The sequence below is a fragment of the Theobroma umbraticum genome, unplaced genomic scaffold, assembly GCF_002168275.2.
Source record: "Theobroma umbraticum cultivar Fairchild unplaced genomic scaffold, ASM216827v3 scaffold_130.0, whole genome shotgun sequence".
NCBI lineage: Eukaryota > Viridiplantae > Streptophyta > Magnoliopsida > Malvales > Malvaceae > Theobroma > Theobroma umbraticum.
This window is the reverse complement of record NW_018397264.1, coordinates 1,122,782-1,143,301: the sequence shown is the minus strand read 5'-3', so window position 1 is coordinate 1,143,301 and position 20,520 is coordinate 1,122,782. Positions and strand designations below refer to the sequence as shown.

At 31.8% G+C, this 20,520-nt stretch overlaps 2 protein-coding genes across 3 annotated transcripts; one reads left to right on the top strand and one right to left on the bottom strand.

Annotated features, from left to right (window-relative positions):
• Positions 1–522: 522 nt before the first annotated feature.
• MPK10 (MAP kinase 10) lies at positions 523–6,735 on the top strand. Of its 2 annotated transcripts, XM_021435487.2 has the most exons (6): positions 536–992; positions 1,114–1,243; positions 2,358–2,495; positions 4,115–4,447; positions 5,880–6,060; positions 6,312–6,735. In XM_021435487.2, exons 1-6 carry the CDS (start codon positions 739–741, stop codon positions 6,482–6,484), a joined length of 1,209 nt encoding a protein of 402 aa, XP_021291162.1. In that variant the 5' UTR covers positions 536–738; the 3' UTR covers positions 6,485–6,735. The 2 variants fall into 2 exon arrangements, with proteins under 2 accessions (XP_021291163.1, XP_021291162.1); XM_021435488.2 differs by lacking the exon at positions 2,358–2,495 and having other exon boundaries at positions 523–992.
• A 429-nt stretch (positions 6,736–7,164) lies between these two features.
• Positions 7,165–12,570, bottom strand: LOC110422079 (stress response protein). Its single transcript, XM_021435852.2, has 5 exons — positions 12,259–12,570; positions 10,287–10,388; positions 9,033–9,171; positions 8,900–8,946; positions 7,165–7,594 (listed from the first exon to the last, which is right to left on the bottom strand). The coding sequence occupies exons 1-5, from the start codon at positions 12,343–12,345 to the stop codon at positions 7,376–7,378; spliced, it is 594 nt and encodes a 197-aa protein (XP_021291527.1). The 5' UTR covers positions 12,346–12,570; the 3' UTR covers positions 7,165–7,375.
• Positions 12,571–20,520: the final 7,950 nt, after the last annotated feature.

Sequence of the window (20,520 nt, the reverse complement as noted above, 5' to 3'; positions counted from 1 at the left end):
TAAATAATAAACAAGTTGTAAGTTATATGAAAACACAATGGCACAATTAATTAATCATGTTTTAGATGAATTTTAAATCAATTAAACACATTTAAATCCATCGATGCAATTAATACATAAAATTAATTAACTTAAATCTAAACTTATTTAAATCGATGTTGCGGTCTATATAAAATCTTTATCTTTTATAGTCTCATTCTCCCTTCCATGTAAACTTAGTTAAAAAAGAACTTGTAAGCTTTATTGTACATATTTAATTGTCTTGAATCTGTCTATATATAGTCTTTTATATCTAAAAGAAGACTTAAATTTAATCATACCCAAAAAAATATACACCTTCCATATTTTTAACTAATAAAAATCCAAATATTCAAAAAAGAAAAAATTAAATTCAAATTAAGGTAATGAAAAAGAAAAATATTTTGCTTGGAATACGTATTAGAAATAGTAATATATTGCCACCATGGAAAAAAAAAGCTTTAAAAAATGAAATTAAAAAGAAATGAAAGAAGGAAAAGGACGGAACACGGCAGCACCAGTTTCGTCTGCAGGAAAATATAAGGTTGAGATAATAAATTTCACGCAGAAGCGCAAACGAAAGAGTGAGAAAAAAAAAAAAAAAGGAAGAAGAAGAAAGCGTTCTAGACTTAGATCCATTGACCAATAAAAGAACACGCATCCACCCACCCACAGCGGTTTCTTTTTCTTCTTTTTAGCCAAAAACAAAAAAAGAATAGAATGGAAGGCGGAGGACCACCTCAGCCGGCGGACACCGAGATGACGGAAGCAGGCCAACCGCCCCACTCTCAGCAGCCGCAGCAACCCGACCCACAAAACCAGCAACAGCCGCCGCAAATGGAAAACATTCCGGCCACTCTCAGCCACGGCGGCAGGTTTATTCAGTACAATATATTTGGGAACATTTTTGAGGTCACTGCTAAATATAAACCCCCTATCATGCCCATCGGTAAAGGAGCCTACGGCATCGTTTGGTATCTTTCCTCTTTCTTTTGATTGTCTATTTAATTTCTTTTTAGTTATGGATTGATTTTTGTTAATTAATGAATGGCGATTTTGTTAATCTTTTTTTTTTTCCAATTATTGGGGGGTTAGTTCTGCATTGAATTCCGAGACGAATGAGCACGTGGCATTAAAGAAGATAGCGAATGCGTTTGATAACAAGATTGATGCAAAGAGAACTCTTCGTGAAATCAAGCTGCTTCGCCACATGGATCATGAAAACGTCAGTGAGTGGAATCTTGTTGCTTCTTTTTATTTTTCTTTCGGTTTCTTTGAACTTGCTTTCAATTCAATTCACTTGTTATTAATTCTTTCTCCGCTTGGTTTTATTTTCTTTTTTGGTTATAACGATTGTTTACCGCTGTGTTACTCGTTCTTGAGAGTGTATCTGAAATAGTTGCATTCTATTTTTTCCAAGTTTCTCCTTATATTTGGAGGATGAGCAACCCATTTCCATTTTTTACTTTGAGGTGTTGGTTAGGTGTCCGGTATAGATACTTTAGAAAAAGAAGAATGAAGAGTGGGAGAAACATAGGCTTGCCAATCATTTAAATAAACCATAAGTCGAGAAGTTGACAGGGTTAGAGTTAATAATATCTTGAGGTTCACTTATGGGCTATGCTTGGGTATTATTTCATATGAAAGTGGCTCATCTTATTCATTAGCGTCGTCCAATTTCCAGGAATATCCAAGCTTTGCACAGATATAGTTAATACTTTTTTCTATAATTACCAAAGACATTGCGTGTTCCTCATGCTACATGGGGACTGAAGAGGAGGGATATATATTATGGTAAGTCGTAGTTATGCCAACATAAAGTATTTAGGAATCTTCCTTTAGCGAAGAACAAAAAGTGAGATTTTTTTATGTAACCCTTGCAGTATTTCTTTTACATTTTAGATGGGGATGTTGAATCATAAATCATAATAATGAGCCTCAAGGCCCTTACCTAAAATTGTACTTCATAGTTTTAAAACAGTATCGTTCCATCTTTCAGAGGCTGCAATAAGTCTTCTTTGGGTCCAATTTAGTTGTTTGGTTGTTCAGGTTGATGAAGTCTTTTTGTAGATTTGTGTTTGCATGGATAATGCTATCGCTAGTGATTTTTGTTTAAACCTTACCTTACCGTGTAACCTTTGACATTAATTGGTTATATCATGTTCTTTCTTGGTGCCAATATCTTTTTGTGTAGTTTTGAATACACACAATATATATATATATATATATATATATATATATAACGAGAGAGAGAGAGAGAGAGAGAGAGAGAGAGACCTAGAAGAACAGAATCATTATGTTATCTTTGTTAGTTAGCCTCATGTGCATGTCTTATGCAGGTAGTTGCAATCAGGGACATTATTCCACCACCCCAGAGGGAAAGCTTTAATGATGTTTATATTGCATATGAGCTGATGGACACTGACCTGCACCAGATAATCCGTTCTAATCAAGCCTTATCAGAAGAGCATTGTCAGGTTCAAATATAGACATGGTTGCTTTTTATGATACAGTAATATTCATTAAATTAATAGTTTGAATGTACCCCTCTATCGCACTTGACAAATATGGCATAGAGAAGTTTCTTAAGCTTTCAGAGAGCTAAATTAGTGTATGTCATTTTTTTGCAGAATGAGCTTCCTTGTTTTGCAAGATGGGTAATTAACAGCTTAAGTATTTTGTTGAGTCATTTTTTACTGTGGTTTGGTTCATAATGATGTTCCTTTCCTGGAGAAGCTTGTCTCAAATTTTTCTTCTTTCCTTGCAAACTTTTCTAGACAAGTTGACCGTACCATCCCCATTTTACATGCTTTTAGTCAGAATAGATGGTTGGCCAACCTTCCTAATTATTGTAGTTTTTTCTGATATATGTGTGGCTTTGAAATGCTTTTGGAAACATTGAATATGTTGACTTCGCTGCAGAGTTCAGCGAAATGTAGGTTAGTTGCTGCTGGCTTATGAAGGCAATTCATGGAGGATTTCTCTATCTAGGCTTTCTTTTGAGCATTATCATGAAAAGAATAATCTGTTTGCGAGTTTATTGGTTCTGAATGTGAGTTTGGAATTGCAATACAGATATATTGGCTTTCTATCTTGCTCTATGCTTCCATATTGGATGTCTTACCCAATTTGTACAATCTTAATAGTGCTTGTGCTCTTAGATCTGTTTTTGAGGTTGATGCCAAAGCAGATACACAGGACAGAGGGAGAGGACTGCATCAAGTTGTCAAAATGTTGGTACTTGATGTGGGACAACATGCAGTCTAGGGGTTGAAAGCTAATATCTTTTCTTATTGAAGGGAAGAGGAGTGAATATGTTGACAAATGAGGTTTCTGAAGGAATATGCTATAGTTTAAATATTGGATTGAGAAGTTAGAAGTTTTATGAAGTTGTATGGATGTTGCTTGGCACCAATGAACAGTGACCTTGATTTAAAGGTTATTTTGAAGGGTTAACCGATGTGGGTTAGTATAGACTTTGATAGATGGCTTTGTCAGGGTTGATTTCGATCTGAATGATTGCTGAAATTTAAATAACAAGCCTAGAAGAAAGATATCATAGGCTTCTTCCCTTGATTTTCTTAGGTTTCAAGTTTAAGGTCCCAAGGTCCCAGAGGCTTCACACCTAGGGCTAGAGTTTATTTATTCAATTCCAAAGAAAAGCATAATTGCCAAAAAATAAAGTAACCCTTAAATTTGTTCTCATTTAAATGAAATTTTATTTATTCACATGTGGATAGTTCCAGTAATTTTAATCTTAAAAATGTTTGTGTTTTAGATAGAAAACTATCGAAGTAGAAGGAAATGGTAATTGATTAAAAATGAACAAATGACTAAATGCAACACCATTTCTAACATAATTGTTCTATATACAAGAAACTTTGCATTTTATTTTCCAAAATTATATTTTAATTTAAAATTTGTGAAGAGTATTGTTTGGTTTTGTTTCCACATGTGGTTTTTGCTTTTTGCTTCTGGAAGGAAAACTGAGTAACAAAAGCAACAAATGAACAGTACCTAAGTTGAAAGTGCCCTTGTTTTAAGGGTTGCTATATGAGCCTTAACATCAAACTGACTTTTTTTTTGTGCTTTGCAGTATTTTCTCTATCAAATCCTACGGGGGCTGAAGTATATACACTCTGCAAATGTTCTGCACAGAGACTTAAAACCTAGCAATCTTCTCCTGAATGCTAATTGTGACTTGAAAATATGTGATTTTGGACTGGCTCGTGTCACCTCTGAAAGTGATTTTATGACAGAATATGTTGTTACAAGATGGTATCGTGCACCAGAACTATTGTTAAACTCTTCAGATTATACTGCAGCCATCGATGTATGGTCAGTGGGTTGCATTTTTATGGAATTGATGGATCGGAAGCCATTATTTCCTGGAAGGGATCATGTGCATCAGCTGCGACTGCTTATGGAGGTAAGTTCTGTTTGTCTCCTAACCACTATAAAATTATCTAAAATGCAAACAAGCTGCTAAATAGGATGCCGCGAGCATTTTAGGGGAAAAATGGATCTGCTGTTTTCATTGATAGCATTCCTTGATTATCTTCCTTTCTTTTATTTATGGGAGTTTCTTCTTGAATGAATTTAAATTTGCCTTGGAAACAGCATTCCGTGGGGCATATTTGGGGTTCTCTTAGCTATTTATATTTGCATATGACATATTAAAAAGGAAACACTGTTTTCTGTTCTTTCTTACATAAAAGAAGCTTCTACATTAATCTGTGAAGCAGTTTTAAAGAATGAAAATGGCTGGAAATTATTGAAAAATTAAAGATGACAGATGCTTGTTCTCAAGATCAGGGCATATTCGAAAACGTTATTCTGTAAATTCCTATACATCTAATTATAGGTGGCAACCAGGTGGGTCAAGTCGGTTTCAGGTCAAGTAATTACAGTTTCGGGTCATTTTCGAGTTCAATCATCGGGTTATTACGAGTTTTGAGTCATTTTGAGTGAGGTCAAGTTAAGTTCAGATTACGTCACATGTCGGGTCATTTTGAATTTTGGGTCATTTCAAGTCACCTTGAGATGTTCTTTTAGTTATTATGTATATAAAGCAATTTATAAAAATACAACTAAAGGATCTAAGAATTATCGTTTATATATAGCATCAATTTTTTTACTTGGAGAAAGAAACTTACATTTAACAATAAATAAATAATCAAATAAACTTATGATATAAAAGTTAATCTTAAATTAAAATTGGTTTCCCTAATAATGAGATAAAACTAAAATAAATGTATAGATCTTAATATATAGTTAAAATAAAATATAAAAACTGTACAAGTGTCTTACTCTACATGAAGTTCGATCACTATAGTTTCTCTCTTTCACATGTTTTAATATATTTATTTCTCAAATAATTAAATCTTTTAAACCCATATATATCTTCTTAAAGTTTTTAATTTTTTTTATCACCTTGCATACATTTTTAATTGTTCTTACTTTTTATTTTTGGATTGTGCACCATTTAAATATATTGAATCAACTTTTTTTTTGGGTCAATCTTGTTTGGGTCAGCACAAAATGTCAAGTCCTTTTAAGTTTTAGGTTACTTTAAGTCGGGTTATGTCAAATATCATGTTATTTCAGGTTTGAGATATCTTTGGGTCAATTCTGGTTCATGTTAGACTTTTTTACTATATTATTGGGTTATAGTTGGGTTCAATTTCGTGAGTTCTGTTCTATGGAACAAGTTAGATTTTTCCACCTATACATTTAATTGAATGAACTTACTATTTGAAAAAAGAATTTTTTTTAATTTCACTGAAAAGAAAGAGGTAAAATCATAAACTAAAAAATGCGTGTCATATTTTCACTTTGAATAATGAACTTTTGCCTTGCAGCTGATTGGCACCCCATCAGAGGCTGAGTTGGGGTTTTTGAATGAAAATGCTAAGAGATACATTCGGCAACTTCCTCTTTATCGCCGGCAGTCTTTCACTGAAAAGTTTCCAAGTGTCCACCCTTTAGCTATTGATCTTGTTGAAAAGATGTTGACATTTGATCCCAGACAAAGGATTACTGGTGAGTTTGGTGAAAATAAAAAAAGTCTGTCTCTCGCATATACTTTTTGTGATGCTTTTGGCACATCATATATTATTCAGTTTGTGTTATACTTTTTCACAATTCTCTCATGCCAATCCATGCGAAATGGTTATAGTTAGGTTAGTTGTTATTGTCTTTCTCTAGCTGATGCCATGCTGCAATGTCTTCAATCTTTATCATTTTCTATTCTTAGTTGGAACTCATGAAATACTATTTCCAATTTGTTGCAGTTGAGGCTGCACTTGCTCATCCCTACCTAACATCACTGCATGACATTAGTGATGAACCTGTCTGCCTGACCCCCTTTAGCTTCGACTTTGAGCAGCATGCATTAACTGAGGAGCAGATGAAGGAGCTGATCTATCGGGAGGCACTTGCATTCAACCCAGAGTATCTGCATTAGTGATGAGTCATATGCCATTTATTTGTCGTGGCTTTGATCAGTGTGGTTAAAAATGCTTTATGTAGTAGTGGTGATTGATTTCTTCCTGTATATATGTTCCATCCAGAACAGGATGGCCCTTGAATTGAGATATTTGCTTATGGGCAGAATGCAGGAAAACAGAACAGGTATATTGGTGTTTGTACCGGCTCTCTTGATTTCTTTTGTTGTTTTATCTGTTGAATGGAACCAACTTTCGACTCTCGTGTCTATATCTTTTCCCTTCGAAAGTCCTACGTTACGGAGAGTAGCTCACATTCTCGTACAGCCTTCTCCCCTCTTTTCCCTTGTAAAAGCTTGACTTAATGCAAAGTTTTAACCGTTACATATACCTGCATGCGTGAGACATTGATGCGGTAACATTCAATCTCGGATATGATAATATTTAGGCTGCAACATTTATTTCAATTTGTCTATCATTATTCTAGAAACTTGGTTGTGGGGAAGATGCTATGAGTTTGATTATGTGAAACGCTCCATGAGTGACACCTGATGACACTTGAAGCCATTGCTTTCACCACTAAAACTCTTCAGTGGCCATTCTACAGATGACCAATTAAACCATTTGGTACATATTAGCTAAGCGTTTGTTAATTTGAGTCTAAGGAACCCCTCGAATGCTTTTGAAGAAATGAAACAGGTTTCAAACAAATCCATATCATACAATTCGTCAAGTGAATGATATCATTCAGTTACATGTAGAAATGAAGCAGAAATCAAAACCCAACTACAGTAGAAAAACAAAGGAATTAAACATCATTACATGCTTCTAGTTAATAAAGATGGCAGAAAAATCATCTTCTATTGCAGGAAATCTGTATCAAGTACACAAACAGTATCCTTATCATGCCATCAACTCTTCACACTCTCAAAAAATCTTGAAAGTGGCACAGGACCTTCAGCTTCTTCGTTATCAGTGCTCGAGTTCTTACTTCTTGATTTGTGCTTCTTCCTCCTATCTCTCTTAGACTTAGACTTCGATCTTCTTGATTCTCTCTCTTCATCATCACTACTTGAAGATTCTGAGGATGAACTGGAGGAGCTAGACTCAGAGCACCTCTGTCTTGAACGCTGCAAAGTCAAGGTTTAACAAGTCTGCTTCAGTTTGCATCTTCATGATAATAATAATGAGTAATAAAATTTGGGCTCTAATTCTGTTTCATACTGATGCTTCTGTCCTAATTATGGTCCATCAATTTCAGCTAATATCTGATTTCCCAAGACATAAAAATGGTCCATGAAAGACCCAAAAGGTTCACCATGCTCTTAGCCTACCAGATAGAAGATTCAATCAAGTATTCATTTGATCCTCTCCTCCCATGTACACCATCAAAGACCGTTTCCAGGCAACCATACTACCCACCACTCCCCCACTCCCCTCTGACTTCTAAATATGCTAAACTTTTTCTAGCCTAACTTACCAAACACAAAAAGCTGAAATACATACTAATTTAGAGAAACCAAAGGAAGATTGTTCACAAATTCCCTGCTGCTTTAGCCATATGGCAGTAAATTTTCACTCTTCACTAAATTCTCATGTTGAAATCCTGCTACCTCCAATGCTTAGAGGAAACCTGTCCATCACATGCTCCAAGGCTGTTGGCTCCTAATCTAGACTCAAACACTTGTAATAAGATGTCAACAACTTAATCCCCAGTTTGTCTCCAGCTTAACACATCCTCTTCTTTGATACTGTTCATAAAGGCAATTTACAAGACTCCATTATCCAATTCCCAATCTTGAGTGGCTTTCTCATAATTCAGATGTCATTCCTTTATTACTGCCCGCTCACCACCACAAGTAGCCAGAAATCAGAGCATCTTTTTCCTCAGCAATAGAAAACAGATCTGGGAAATGACACTTTCAAAGAGATAATATTACTCCCAACATAAATAATACCATGGCAAACTCTTTTCTGTAATCAATAACCTCAACAGTTGGATAATAAGCCAACTCATCCAACTATCTGACACTTTTCCATTGACTCAGTACTCAGTAGCACCACATTTACTCACCATGAGTCTCCTTTACACAAAGTTTTTCAACTCCAACACACCACAACGACTTCCAAATTGTTGCATTAAACTTCCACAATTAGAGAAAGCTTCAGCAAATGCAAATATAGTCCTACCTCAAGTAGAAACAATTTTTTTGGGATTTACATGCACAGATATAGAGCTTCCCTTTTACAGGTGACAGATATATAGATGCAGAGCTTAACGATGCTTTCTAATCTCTTCATGGATAGCAGGGGGAAAAAACTAAAAATAAATTGCATATTAAAATGAAAATCTCAAGTTTATCATCCTCTTTTTCAGTTTACATGCAATTTAAACATAAAATTCAAAACATAAAGTTATTAGAAACTATAGGTACCTTTCTCTTTCTGCTGCTGCGTTTCTTTGCATCTTTGTCTTTTCGATCTGCAATGAATTCAACACCCTTAGAGAGCAAGTAACTATAACACAAGCATGAAAGAACTGGCCTCCTTAAGGCCTTTTACACATACCTTTTTTATGGTTAGACTTACTGGAGTGATTTCTACCATGTGCAAGCTTGCGTGCCCTTTCAGCATCTAGCTGAGCTCTATACTCTCTCATCATTCGATCTGTATCTGCTTCTAATTCCCCCTTTCTCAATGCATCTTCCTAGCATATTAACAAAATACACAAAATGATGTTAGAACCCACATTAGAAATCATGTTGTTTATGACAATCCGATAGACTGCTGGCCTAGCAAAGCAATAAATGACCAGCTTAATCCAGAAAGTAGTGTTATGCTCGTCATCTTTAGCGAATAAAACAGAATAACTTCAACATAGCACCTTCTTCAAATTTAAGGAATCTCCTTACCAGCTCAGTGCTTCATCTCTGTTCTTCCCTGATTTCATTTCTTGGAGCTAAGTTCTTAAATCTCAGTAATGCAGCTCAATTATTGATATTTGAAACTAGTATCACTATGGCATAGTTATGATTGACTAGTTGACTAATCCACACAGTAGTGTTATGCTCATTATAGTTAGCAAATAAAACAAAATAACTTCAACACAACACCTCCTTCAAATTTAAGGAATCTCCTTACCAGCTTAGTGCCTCATTTGTGTTCTTCCTTGATTTAATTTCTTGGAGCTTAGTTGTTGAATCTCAGCCAAACGCAGCTCAATTATTGATGTTTGAAACTAGTATCACTACAGCATGGTTGTGATTGACTAATAATGCTTAATTGGACATTACTTTAGTCAACTAACTCACAAAGAATTAAAAGCAAAGCAGCAAGCTTCTCTCTAATGCACCAGATTGCCAAATTAATCAACTGCTATATAGTTTTTATCCTTTAGCACTAAAATTAATAACACCATACATTCAACTAATAATTACGGAAAAAGCAGGTGTCTATCATGGGTCATTTTCAGAGATTGAAGTCATCTAAATACTGCATTGTATGTTTATATACAAAAAAATTTTGGAGTTCAATCAATTCTTGATATTTTCACACAGATGCACATTGGCATATGCTTGATCAATAACAAAAACACATAATTGCACCCGAGCATTTGGCTCATTGGTTGGTGCATGATCCCCCTGTCTAAAGAGCAAGGTTTGAATCCCACTTCCCCAAATCAAAAAAAAAAAAAAAAAACAGAAACACATGATTAATCTGGTATGCCACTTTATACAAGTAAATACGAATTCATAAATACTTTGGCAACTTTTGCAACAAGTCAAGATGACAAAAACAAGGGGAAATATCACTATAGCTTACCTTTTGTTTCTTTTTAAACTCTTCCCAGGTGACCGTATGAGAAGTTTTAAGGCTGGCTAAACGAGCAGCATGCCACTCTGGTGAATGAAAAGAACCATCCACCTGCATTGTCCTCATCAGAAAAGCTCCGGAAAAAGAAAATTATCCAGAATACCACTAGCACATTGGATAATCCATAAAATTCTACAACCTCATAGCAAAAAATATCAAAGAATAGAGTAAACTTTTTTATCAAAAATCTATTTGCAGCCAATGTTGTGAAGTTCTTCTTTGAATAATTTAAAATTAGCAAATATTATAGCTATCAAACAGCTACAGGAATTAATTAAATTGCTACAACTTTACAGGCACAAATGGACATGGCTATTGCACAAAGGGTACTTCTCCAATATAAGTTAATTCAAGTGTGTTTGATCAGAAAGTATCAATAAATGGACAATGGTTGCTCAGAAAAAAAAAATTTAATAATTTTTTTTGGTATCTCACACTTAATGACAATTACAGCATAAGATGCTTGTTCATAGAACACTAGCGTCTCTATGTATTCACCATTAACTTAGAACTTCAGAAAACTACCACAGTTAATTTCTTTCCTAATTAGAAAAAAAAAAATGATGAATCTACAGCACATTCAATAATGTGTTAATGCAATCTTATCCAAATGCTGTAAGAGGTGTCACATACAATCCTAGCAGCCAAGTTGCAAGGTTTTTCTCAAAGATAAAGCTTAACTGCCATAAATGGTTCATCAATATGCAGTCCTACCTAGTCACACTGCTGTGAAACATAAAAGGCAATATAGGTGATTGAAGAATATGCCCAATGACTATGCTCAAGAGTACAGGAACCCAAACACTCTAAGAACAACACTTTCAGAGCCCAGTCTCTCTTTTCTCTTCTTTCTTTTAAGATTACATATGTACAGAGCCCAAAACATCATTAGATAATAGGATTCTGTACTCACCCCATTCACCTTACTCTTATGATCATAAGGTTGCAACTATAATGCCCACAACCAATATAAAACAAGATAAGTAAAACGTTCATTGTAAGCAGCATCCTCATACAACTAAAGAGTTTAAACTAATAGTTCTGGATACATATCTGATATATTTCCTAAATAAACGCCAAGTTTAAACTTTTTATTTTTAAATTTGAGGAATATCCAATGCTTGTCAAACTACAGATTTATTCAAAACATTTAAACTTTAAGATTCAGAAAAGGTAAAGACTAAAAACAAGTTTGTATAATTAGAATGATTGCAGACTTAAAAAAGCATAAAATTTATTACACTAAGTTTTAACCTACAAATAAGAAAACATAGTGATGAATCCAAAACATATAAACTCCCATTATGGAATGGTGATCTGAGATCAAGGTTACACTGATGTAGAACAAAATAATATTGCCTTTTATTAGCAATCTCTATGCTATCACACCAAACTTTTTCAAAAACTGGTTTTGATCGTATTTCAAAGCTATTGAACGCCAGAAGCTGGATGTATCCATGCTTTATAGGGGATCATTTCTAAACATAGCCAACAAGAATCCACAGCAGCATATCAGACTCTAAGCTACCACAGTGATTCTAAAACCAATTAGAGATAGATTCACATTCATGATTCTGTAAAGTACTTCTAACTTCCAACACTGAATCAAAAACTTAAAAATTTTACCTCTCTAGAAATTATGACTAACAAAGTTGATACAAAACAAGTCAACCAGATTTAAAAAGACCCCCTAAAAGAAAATTGTAAGTATAGAAGCACCAAGCAAAACATCAATTAATACAATTTGTGATCAATAAAATGATATAAATCAACAAACAGAGAGTACCCAAAAGGAAAAAACAAGTGCAAGAAACTAAAAGAAGAATATTCAACAAAAATTGAAACATTAACTGAAAAAAAAAACCAATAAAGAAATAACGTAAAAGAAAGAAAATGTTTTTAAATATGGAAGGGTACAAACCATGCCATCCTCGATCTCTTCAGGGCCAGCAGAGGTGGAGCCAAGCCTTGCTCTTTGCATAGCCTTGTAGGCTTGGTTTTTCCCCATTTTCAGAAATACCCCGATAACAGAAACCCCAGAGTAATCGAAAGTATTAAAGAGCTCAGGTAATATTAAGGGTAAAAAGAGTATAGGGATTTGTATTCGACAACGAGAGAGATTTGGGAGAAATCCTAAAGGGTGGGAGGGCAATCTCAAGGTTTTTTGCCTTTTTTTTCCTTCCAAAGCTAAATATTATTAAGGAAAATTAGTTATTTATCCAAAAAAAGGAAAAAAAAAAAAAAAAACGTGAAAGGTAAAATGGAAGTTTGAGGTCATATTCCTTCCCTCCACTTTATTGGCTAAAAAGGTTTGATATTTTCTTTTTTTTTATTTTTGGAATTGTTTCAAAATTTTGTAGGCTACAGACAAATTAATAGAAATTAAATTTGAAATAATAAAAATAAATAAATATTTTTTTTGGGTCAAGTACAAAGTTAATGATAAAAATAAATTTCATCATTATTGCAATAAATATTTGTCTGCCCGTACTTAGACAATTTATAAATAAATTTTACAAATAAAACCTTTTTTCTTTTTTTTGCTTGACCTAACCAATACCAACCCATGAACCCAACCTAGATTTGGGTACTGATGCACTGCATCTGAGCCCAGTAAAGCAAACATTCTTGTTTAGGCTTGGGTTTTTATGAATAATTTGGTGTGGATGTCTCAGCTCATTAGTGATTTTGCAGCCAGCCCAAGATGTCTCTTTTCTTATTTTCTATTGAGTTTATCAATTATGCCAAAAAGAATGTTGTCCGTTGAATATATTACCCTTTTTATAATTAATAATATTTGATTTTATAACAATTTTGTAAAATTATTTTACTTCAAAACCCATTAAAATTTAAATAGTTGAGAAATTTTTATAAGTTGATGGAAGGAAAAAAGAACATAAAATCAAACATGACGTACAACTTGGCAATAGTAACACTGCTTTTGTAGTTCTTTTCCAATTGTCAAAGGGAAGTACCTGGAAAAATGGAGCACGGATTGTGCTAAGATCGAAGTTAAATTCAAAAAGAGGAATGCCCATTAATTCAAACGAGGGTGAAATGATGGGCAAAACTATTGAAATACCTGGAGGTAATTGGCAAGCATCTATCACTTTGGGTTGCTCACAGCTGGTTAATCTCAGTTGAGGCCCCCTTTCAAATTTGTCTTGTCCCTTCCCATTTCCCCATTCCCCATTCCCCAAATACATGTGCTGAATGATTGGGAATTTTTTATACTTGTGGGTAAGCAAAGCATTATAAATTTATAAATAAAAGCAGACAATCTGGGAATCATAGGACAGTCGCATCTTTGTTCCCACTTGAGGGTTTTTGAATGGCCGCTAAATCCTGCGCTTGGATTTGCAAATGTTATTAGTAATATTTTTAAATATAATTTTAAAAAATTAAATGAAATAATTTTTATAAATAAAATAATATCTCAAATTGAATCCACCTTGAATTTAAAAATCTTATCCAAAACGCAACCCAGACCGATGGGCTTGACAAATCTATGGACCCATATCTAACTCTTAATTATATATCATCTGACTTGTTACAAAATTTTCAGAGCTTGAGAATGTTAATTAAAAGTCCCAATTAGAGTCTTAAAATAAGCAAAATGGTGGGATTTATAAGATGGGAGACAACAACTTCTTGATTAGATATGTTATGTAACTTAAAATCTAATGGTTCTTATAATATGTACTCAATTCAAAATTATCTAATTTCAATGATGAAGGGCTTAGGGGTTAGTAGGATCTCACTTCCTTAAAAGTTTTAAATGTTCATAATATATTTTTATTTTTTTTTAATTTTATAGTTTTACTCTCTAGTGATATGCCTTACAACAATTAGTTAACAACTATTTTCAATAAACTTATGGAACTAAAGTAAAACTTATTATAATAGAATTATTCCCATAAACTATTTACATTTACACGTAAAACCCATTCCCATGAATATTGCATAATTTAAAAGTTTCTGCAAAGAACAATGGCATATCTTGTGTCTGTCCAGTTTGTAGATGAGACAAGACTAGTGCAGACAATTTCCTAACTTTCAACAAAATCCCCCGCGACAGATATTTATTTACGATATTATAACTTTATATATGATGAATTTCTTGAATCAATGATAAAACTTTTTTTATTCTCTTGCTTTCTCTTTCCCGATTAAATAATGAAAAAAATATTATATCGAGATTTATTTACTTCTTTAGATAGATAAACATATTTTAAATTTAAATAATTTTCCCTTAATTATTTTAAAAGAATAAACAAAAAGGAGCCCACCAATTAAGGCTAAATGCAAACCAACATTCTTGTCACATAAATCAAACATTAATTTAATTGCTTGATTAAGTTGGCAGGCAAAGTGTTGTATCACTTTAAATTTTGAAACTTACAAAATAAGATAAAAGTATTCCAACCTTCACGCCATGCAATATTCTCCATGTCATCTGTAATGCAAATCTCTGTCTCTCATTTTTTAAGTTGTTTTTTTTTAATTATATTAAGAAAAGGTGAATATGAAGGTTTATGTAATATTTATAAAGTGAAATTTTTAATTTTTGATTCTGCAAAAATTTAATTTGTTTTTATATGTAAACGTTCTTTTTTAATTCTTTTTACTCATTAAAGCAGAAAATGGGCGGTAAGAGTAATAATTAAGAGAAACTTTTTCAAAAAAGGAAAGATGTTGTCTATGATGCATGGTAGCTTTCATAAAGTAATGTAGGGACAGACGAAAGACAGACCCCGAGAAATTCTCAGTGACTAATTTGTTTGGTCTTACAGGTGGATGGATGGCTAGGAACTTTGGAAATATGAAATTTATCTCTTTTTTTATATATATTTGGGAATTAATTTTGTAATAATGCATGCATAATGCAAAGATTTCGTGTACAATAACATAATTGCACATTAATTATTACATACTTTTTTGACCCATTATGGACTAACTTTATACGATACCAGTAGCGTTTAACATCTTTAAAATACTCATATATTTACAGTGTACCATGATGGAAAATAATTATCTTTATTAATTCCTGTCACCTCACTAATATTTTTATTATATAGTCGCCGAATTTGGAAGTCTGTAGTTTGAATATAAATTAAAAAAAATTAAGATTATATATGATGTGAACTTTAAATTAAAACTATTTTTTCAAAGATGTTTACCACTTTTTTAAAAAGATACTTCATTTAAAATTAATATTATGACGTACAATTATAAATATATTTATATAAATAGAATTTATAAAATGTGGTTGATGCACCTAACATTCACAATTTCTTTACGAAACTATTTGGTGTATGTACCTATACCAAAAATGAAGGAATTCTTTTTTGTTTTAAAGGAATCCCATAAGAAAAACATGCCATTTTACTGTATATAACAATGGTACCACTTTAGAAGAATAGGAAATAAAAAAAAAAAAGGCGAAAAGGAGTTGCAAGTAGATGAAAATTATTCTACATACGAGAGTAAAGTTTGTAAATTAGACAAACGAAAATTAAAAAATATTATCTTATGTTTTATTAAAAGAATGTTTATTAAAATTAATAAACATGTGATAATATTTAAATTTCATTTGTAAAACTCAACGGTTGATATATAAAATAATAATCTACAAATAAATGAGAAGATAAACTCGACGCTCCAACCGCTGTTAACTTGGTTAGTTCCCATTTACCGCGCGAAAAGGCTAACCTTTTGTTGTTCGCGACATTCTGATTTATGGCAAAAAGGCTTTGCCTTTCACGTTCTTTTTGGTAGTATTCAATAAAGAATTTTTTCTTCTCTCGAAAAGATAAAAGAACAAAATCTCGTGTTACGCTTTTTTTGGGTTAGCTTTTTTCTCTTTATTTTCTTAAATCTTTTGGATCAAGAATGGTATGAATATTCTGTCTTTTGGTGCTTACTCAAAATTTAAATTCACAAAATTGAATTTTAAATTATAGGGGTAATATGGTAAAACAGAAGTGGATCCGGTGTTCGAGGTTTATTTCAATATGGAGAATTTTTCTCATTCGGGGAGACGACATGGAAACTGACACGTGTAAGCGTTTTAGGGGCTACGTGAATCACGGGCTTGAGATTATTGCTCGTCCTTTTCAAATGTTGTACGGTATCTCGTTGCGCTCAGGTGATCTGTTTTTTAGCGACGACTGTTACGTCGTCGTTCTATCCCCTCAACCCTTGCAAGATGACATTAACTTGGAAAGCACTTTTTTATTTTTTGTAACAGGAAATAAGTTTATTCTCATTTTTTCAATTTATTTTTTACTTTTTTAAAAAAAAGGATCTTTCTTATACTTTAGATGAAAATGAAACAAAGGAGTATTTTAATTTTTATTAATAATAAGGATATTAATGAGATGAAAATTAAATAAAGTAGATTGCTAATCAAAACAAACGAGAAACTATACACAAAAGTGTTACGGTTAGTCGGTTAGAATGTCTAACTTTAATCACTTGGCAAAGAGTGTTATGAACCATTGGACAACACTTCCAATCTCATCAATGCTTTATATTTGATCATTTGCCCATTGACGTGATGGCATCTTAATTTGCATTAATTACATCATTTAGTTGAGTTTTTAACCACAATCATTTTTGATTCAAGAAATTTATAATTTTTGTTTGTCTGAATTTAAACGAATTATAATGTAATGGTAATTAGGATCCTTGATCTTGATATTAATGATGAAATCAGAATTTCATATTCCAAGTGAAAACAATATCTATAAAAACATACTGTATTCGCATGATGCATTGCACTTTCGTAATCTTTTCTCTTTGTATAAAAGCTAGTAATTTATGCTATACATTCCATGTACATTTAATAAATAACAGCTTCGCAAAAGGCAAACTGATTTTGGTGATGCCGTCTGGGAATATTGTACCCACTCCGGCAGTCGGCAGAGCTAATAAGTATTTCATTTATTGGTTGTGTATTGTCAAAGATGTGCAGCGCATTCTGACATGCTGCAAATTGCCTGACCCAAGTTCACCCCAAAAAATAATTTGTTTAATACAAATGAAAAAAGAATAAAAATAAAATAATATTGTTTGTCATCAATGAAAAATATGAACTTTAATTCTTAAAATATATATCGTTTATTGCTAGTAATTTTTATTATTTTTTGGATTTTTCTTGTTTCCAAAAAGAGCAAAAAAAAAAAGAAATAAAAAATAAATTAAAGACTTAATAATTTATTGTACGTGCTAGCTAGCATAACCTTATTTATAAATAAAACAAAGGATCGAGAGCTGGATATGGTACATGTGCATTTAAAAGCCGCAAAATTTATTTATTTTTTCTTTGGGTAGCTTGCGGCATGCGAAATGCAGGTTTGGTTCGTCCCAATGTATCAGATAAAATTCTACTTTGATGGTAAACTTTATTAATTGATCAATTTAAGAGCTAAATATTTTTGAAATGTGCTTTTATAGAGAGAATAATTATCTTTTTGAAATATGAAAATTTCAATGCATCTTCACATGATTTTTAATTGAAAAATAATAAATATAACTATTTAAGGGGATATGAAAGTTAGCTTGGATAATTATTACAGATGAAAAATATCATGCAAATTTTATATATTATTATTTTTAATTTATTCGAATGTATTATTTTTACTTAAATATGAAATTTTTACTTTTTTCAATAAGTTGTAAATAAAAATATTAAAATAACATAATTAAGTTACTTTGTGTGTTGTATCATACATAATAAATTTTTAAAAGAATGTTAACCTTTCCGATAAAAATTCAGTTAAATACTCATTTAGGGTCTAATGTTTGTCAAAATTTTCAATTGAAGATTTATTCTATTATTTTTATTTAAATTAAGACATAATTTTTAAAATTTCTATTCGTTTAACGTAAATTTATAGTAAAAGTTTGAGAATACCATTAGTAAAAATTAAACAAATTGAATCTATATTTGTTAAGAAGTGCTTTCGCAGAGTAATCATTAGTCTTATTAGTTATATTTGATAATTTCTAGTCATTGATTTTTCTTACATGAATAAAATCTAAAAGATTATATATTATTTTGAATGAAATAATATGTTAAATCATGAAATGAAAACTTTAACATATGGTTACATCCTAAAAAAACCACTCTGCCTAACCTAAAATGAGTATTATCTATATCTCATGATTAATTCAATAAAATTACGGTTGATTGTATATAAATATATATATATATATATACATATATATGCAATGTAGGTTATCTAAAGGGAAAGAAGGAGAAGTCAAAAAAGTTAGCTAAATGGAGGAAAAGAAAAGGACGTATAATGTAGTGTTTGAGGGAATGCTATACAATGCAGGTGTTAATATTATGAGTAAAATGATAAGGAATTCTTATTAAAAAAAAAAAGAAAGAAAAGAATTAAAGACTAGGGTTTGACATGAAAATAAATTGTCCACCCTTGTATTGGTAAATAATGATAGCGACTTTTTCCTACTTCACCTTGATATGGTCCTACTTCTTTCTCTTTCATATATAGGCCCCGTCAAATTCTAGAGCTGCTTAGCTTATTTTAAAACCTTGGTCCACGTATAAGGGGTGTTCAGTGTTATATTCTTCTTTCATTAATTACACAAATATTGACATCTAATTACTAAAATAGGCTAGCAATTATTTCATCAATCATATATGTAATTAATAAAAATTTGTATATATTTATGCCTTTAAGCGCCATCTTACTTGTTTAATAATTGGACACTTCATTTCCAAAATGGTATATTTTAAATTTTTACTTCATCGACTAATCATGAAATTCTCCTGCTTATTATTAATTAATATCTTCACTATTAATTTATTAGTATGATCCGAACAGAGATGAATTCGATCATTACGTTCAAGATCACCAAAAGGCTCATGGAATTGCATGAATAGAACAATGTTTTAAACGTTATTATTATGATGTAAAAAATGATTAATGCAGCATCCCATCATCATCATGTCATAGATTGTAGAATTTCCCTCAAATCTGTTTGAGTTTTGACAATATGGGCTAAGAGGGCCCCCCTCCTTTTCTCAACGTAGTCGCAACATGGATTACTGGTTTGAGAGTGATGGTTTGTTTAAAAATAAAAAAATTTCTCTTTTTTAAAGAGGAGTTTGAATTTGAAAAGTTATTAGACTTAATTGGTAATAAAATAGTTGTTATCATGAGATTTTCAAATTCAACAAAAAGGAAGGAAATAAAAAACTAAATTTATGGTACTAAAAGAAGACAAACAATTATAACATATGAGACAATTAATTATATTAAGATAATATTAATCACGGATGTAATAGTTGTCTAAGTAAAATATTTGTATGTAAATATGTTACGAATTTGACGTTAATAGAAATAAATAATGAATTTTTGATTCATAAATAATAATTTTTTTACACATAATAAATGTATTTTTTAAATTAAAAATATAAGTTTATAATCATTGATATTAGAGTTTATTTTACTTTTTATTGATATGAAATTCCTTTTTAGAGATATTAATATTACGGTAAATTCGAATCAAAATAGATATTAATGAAAGAGTTAGTACATAAAATGCTATGAGTATTTTTTTTTTATTTTTTTACTGAATTACACATCAAAAACTAATTTTCTCTTGTTGAACTAGTCTATTACTAGTTTAATTAGAAAATATTAACAATTTATTTTAAAAAAACTTTTACCTTGCTATATTTCTTTTTTCCTCTTCACGCCTCTACAATTGGAAATTCTTTTTCAATCTAAAAATCTTAAAAGTAAATTTCATGCCTATTTTTAAAATAAAAGTTTATGTGTTTTAAGCATATTGTTATTTGACTTAAAATAAATAATAATTGAATTTAAATTTCTCAATTCTTAAAAAAACCTTTTACCACTTTCTTAGGCAAAAGGAGCACTGAAGTGTCCAAAAACGAAAAGCCTTTAAGTTCGAGTATTCTTAGATTTTGTCAAGAGAAAAAATGGACGTATGTCCATTTATGACGTCCTGCTGTCTTCAAACCCTCAAATTGCAATACCCACGCGCACCCACGAGAGAGTGAGCTCATGCAAATTCCCTCCCCCAACAAGTTTGCCTGATTTTAAGATGCTGAATCAGTGCTTCAATACGGTGAACAGTGGCGAGGACAAAGCCAAAATGACCACTCCTTTATAAACATAATCCA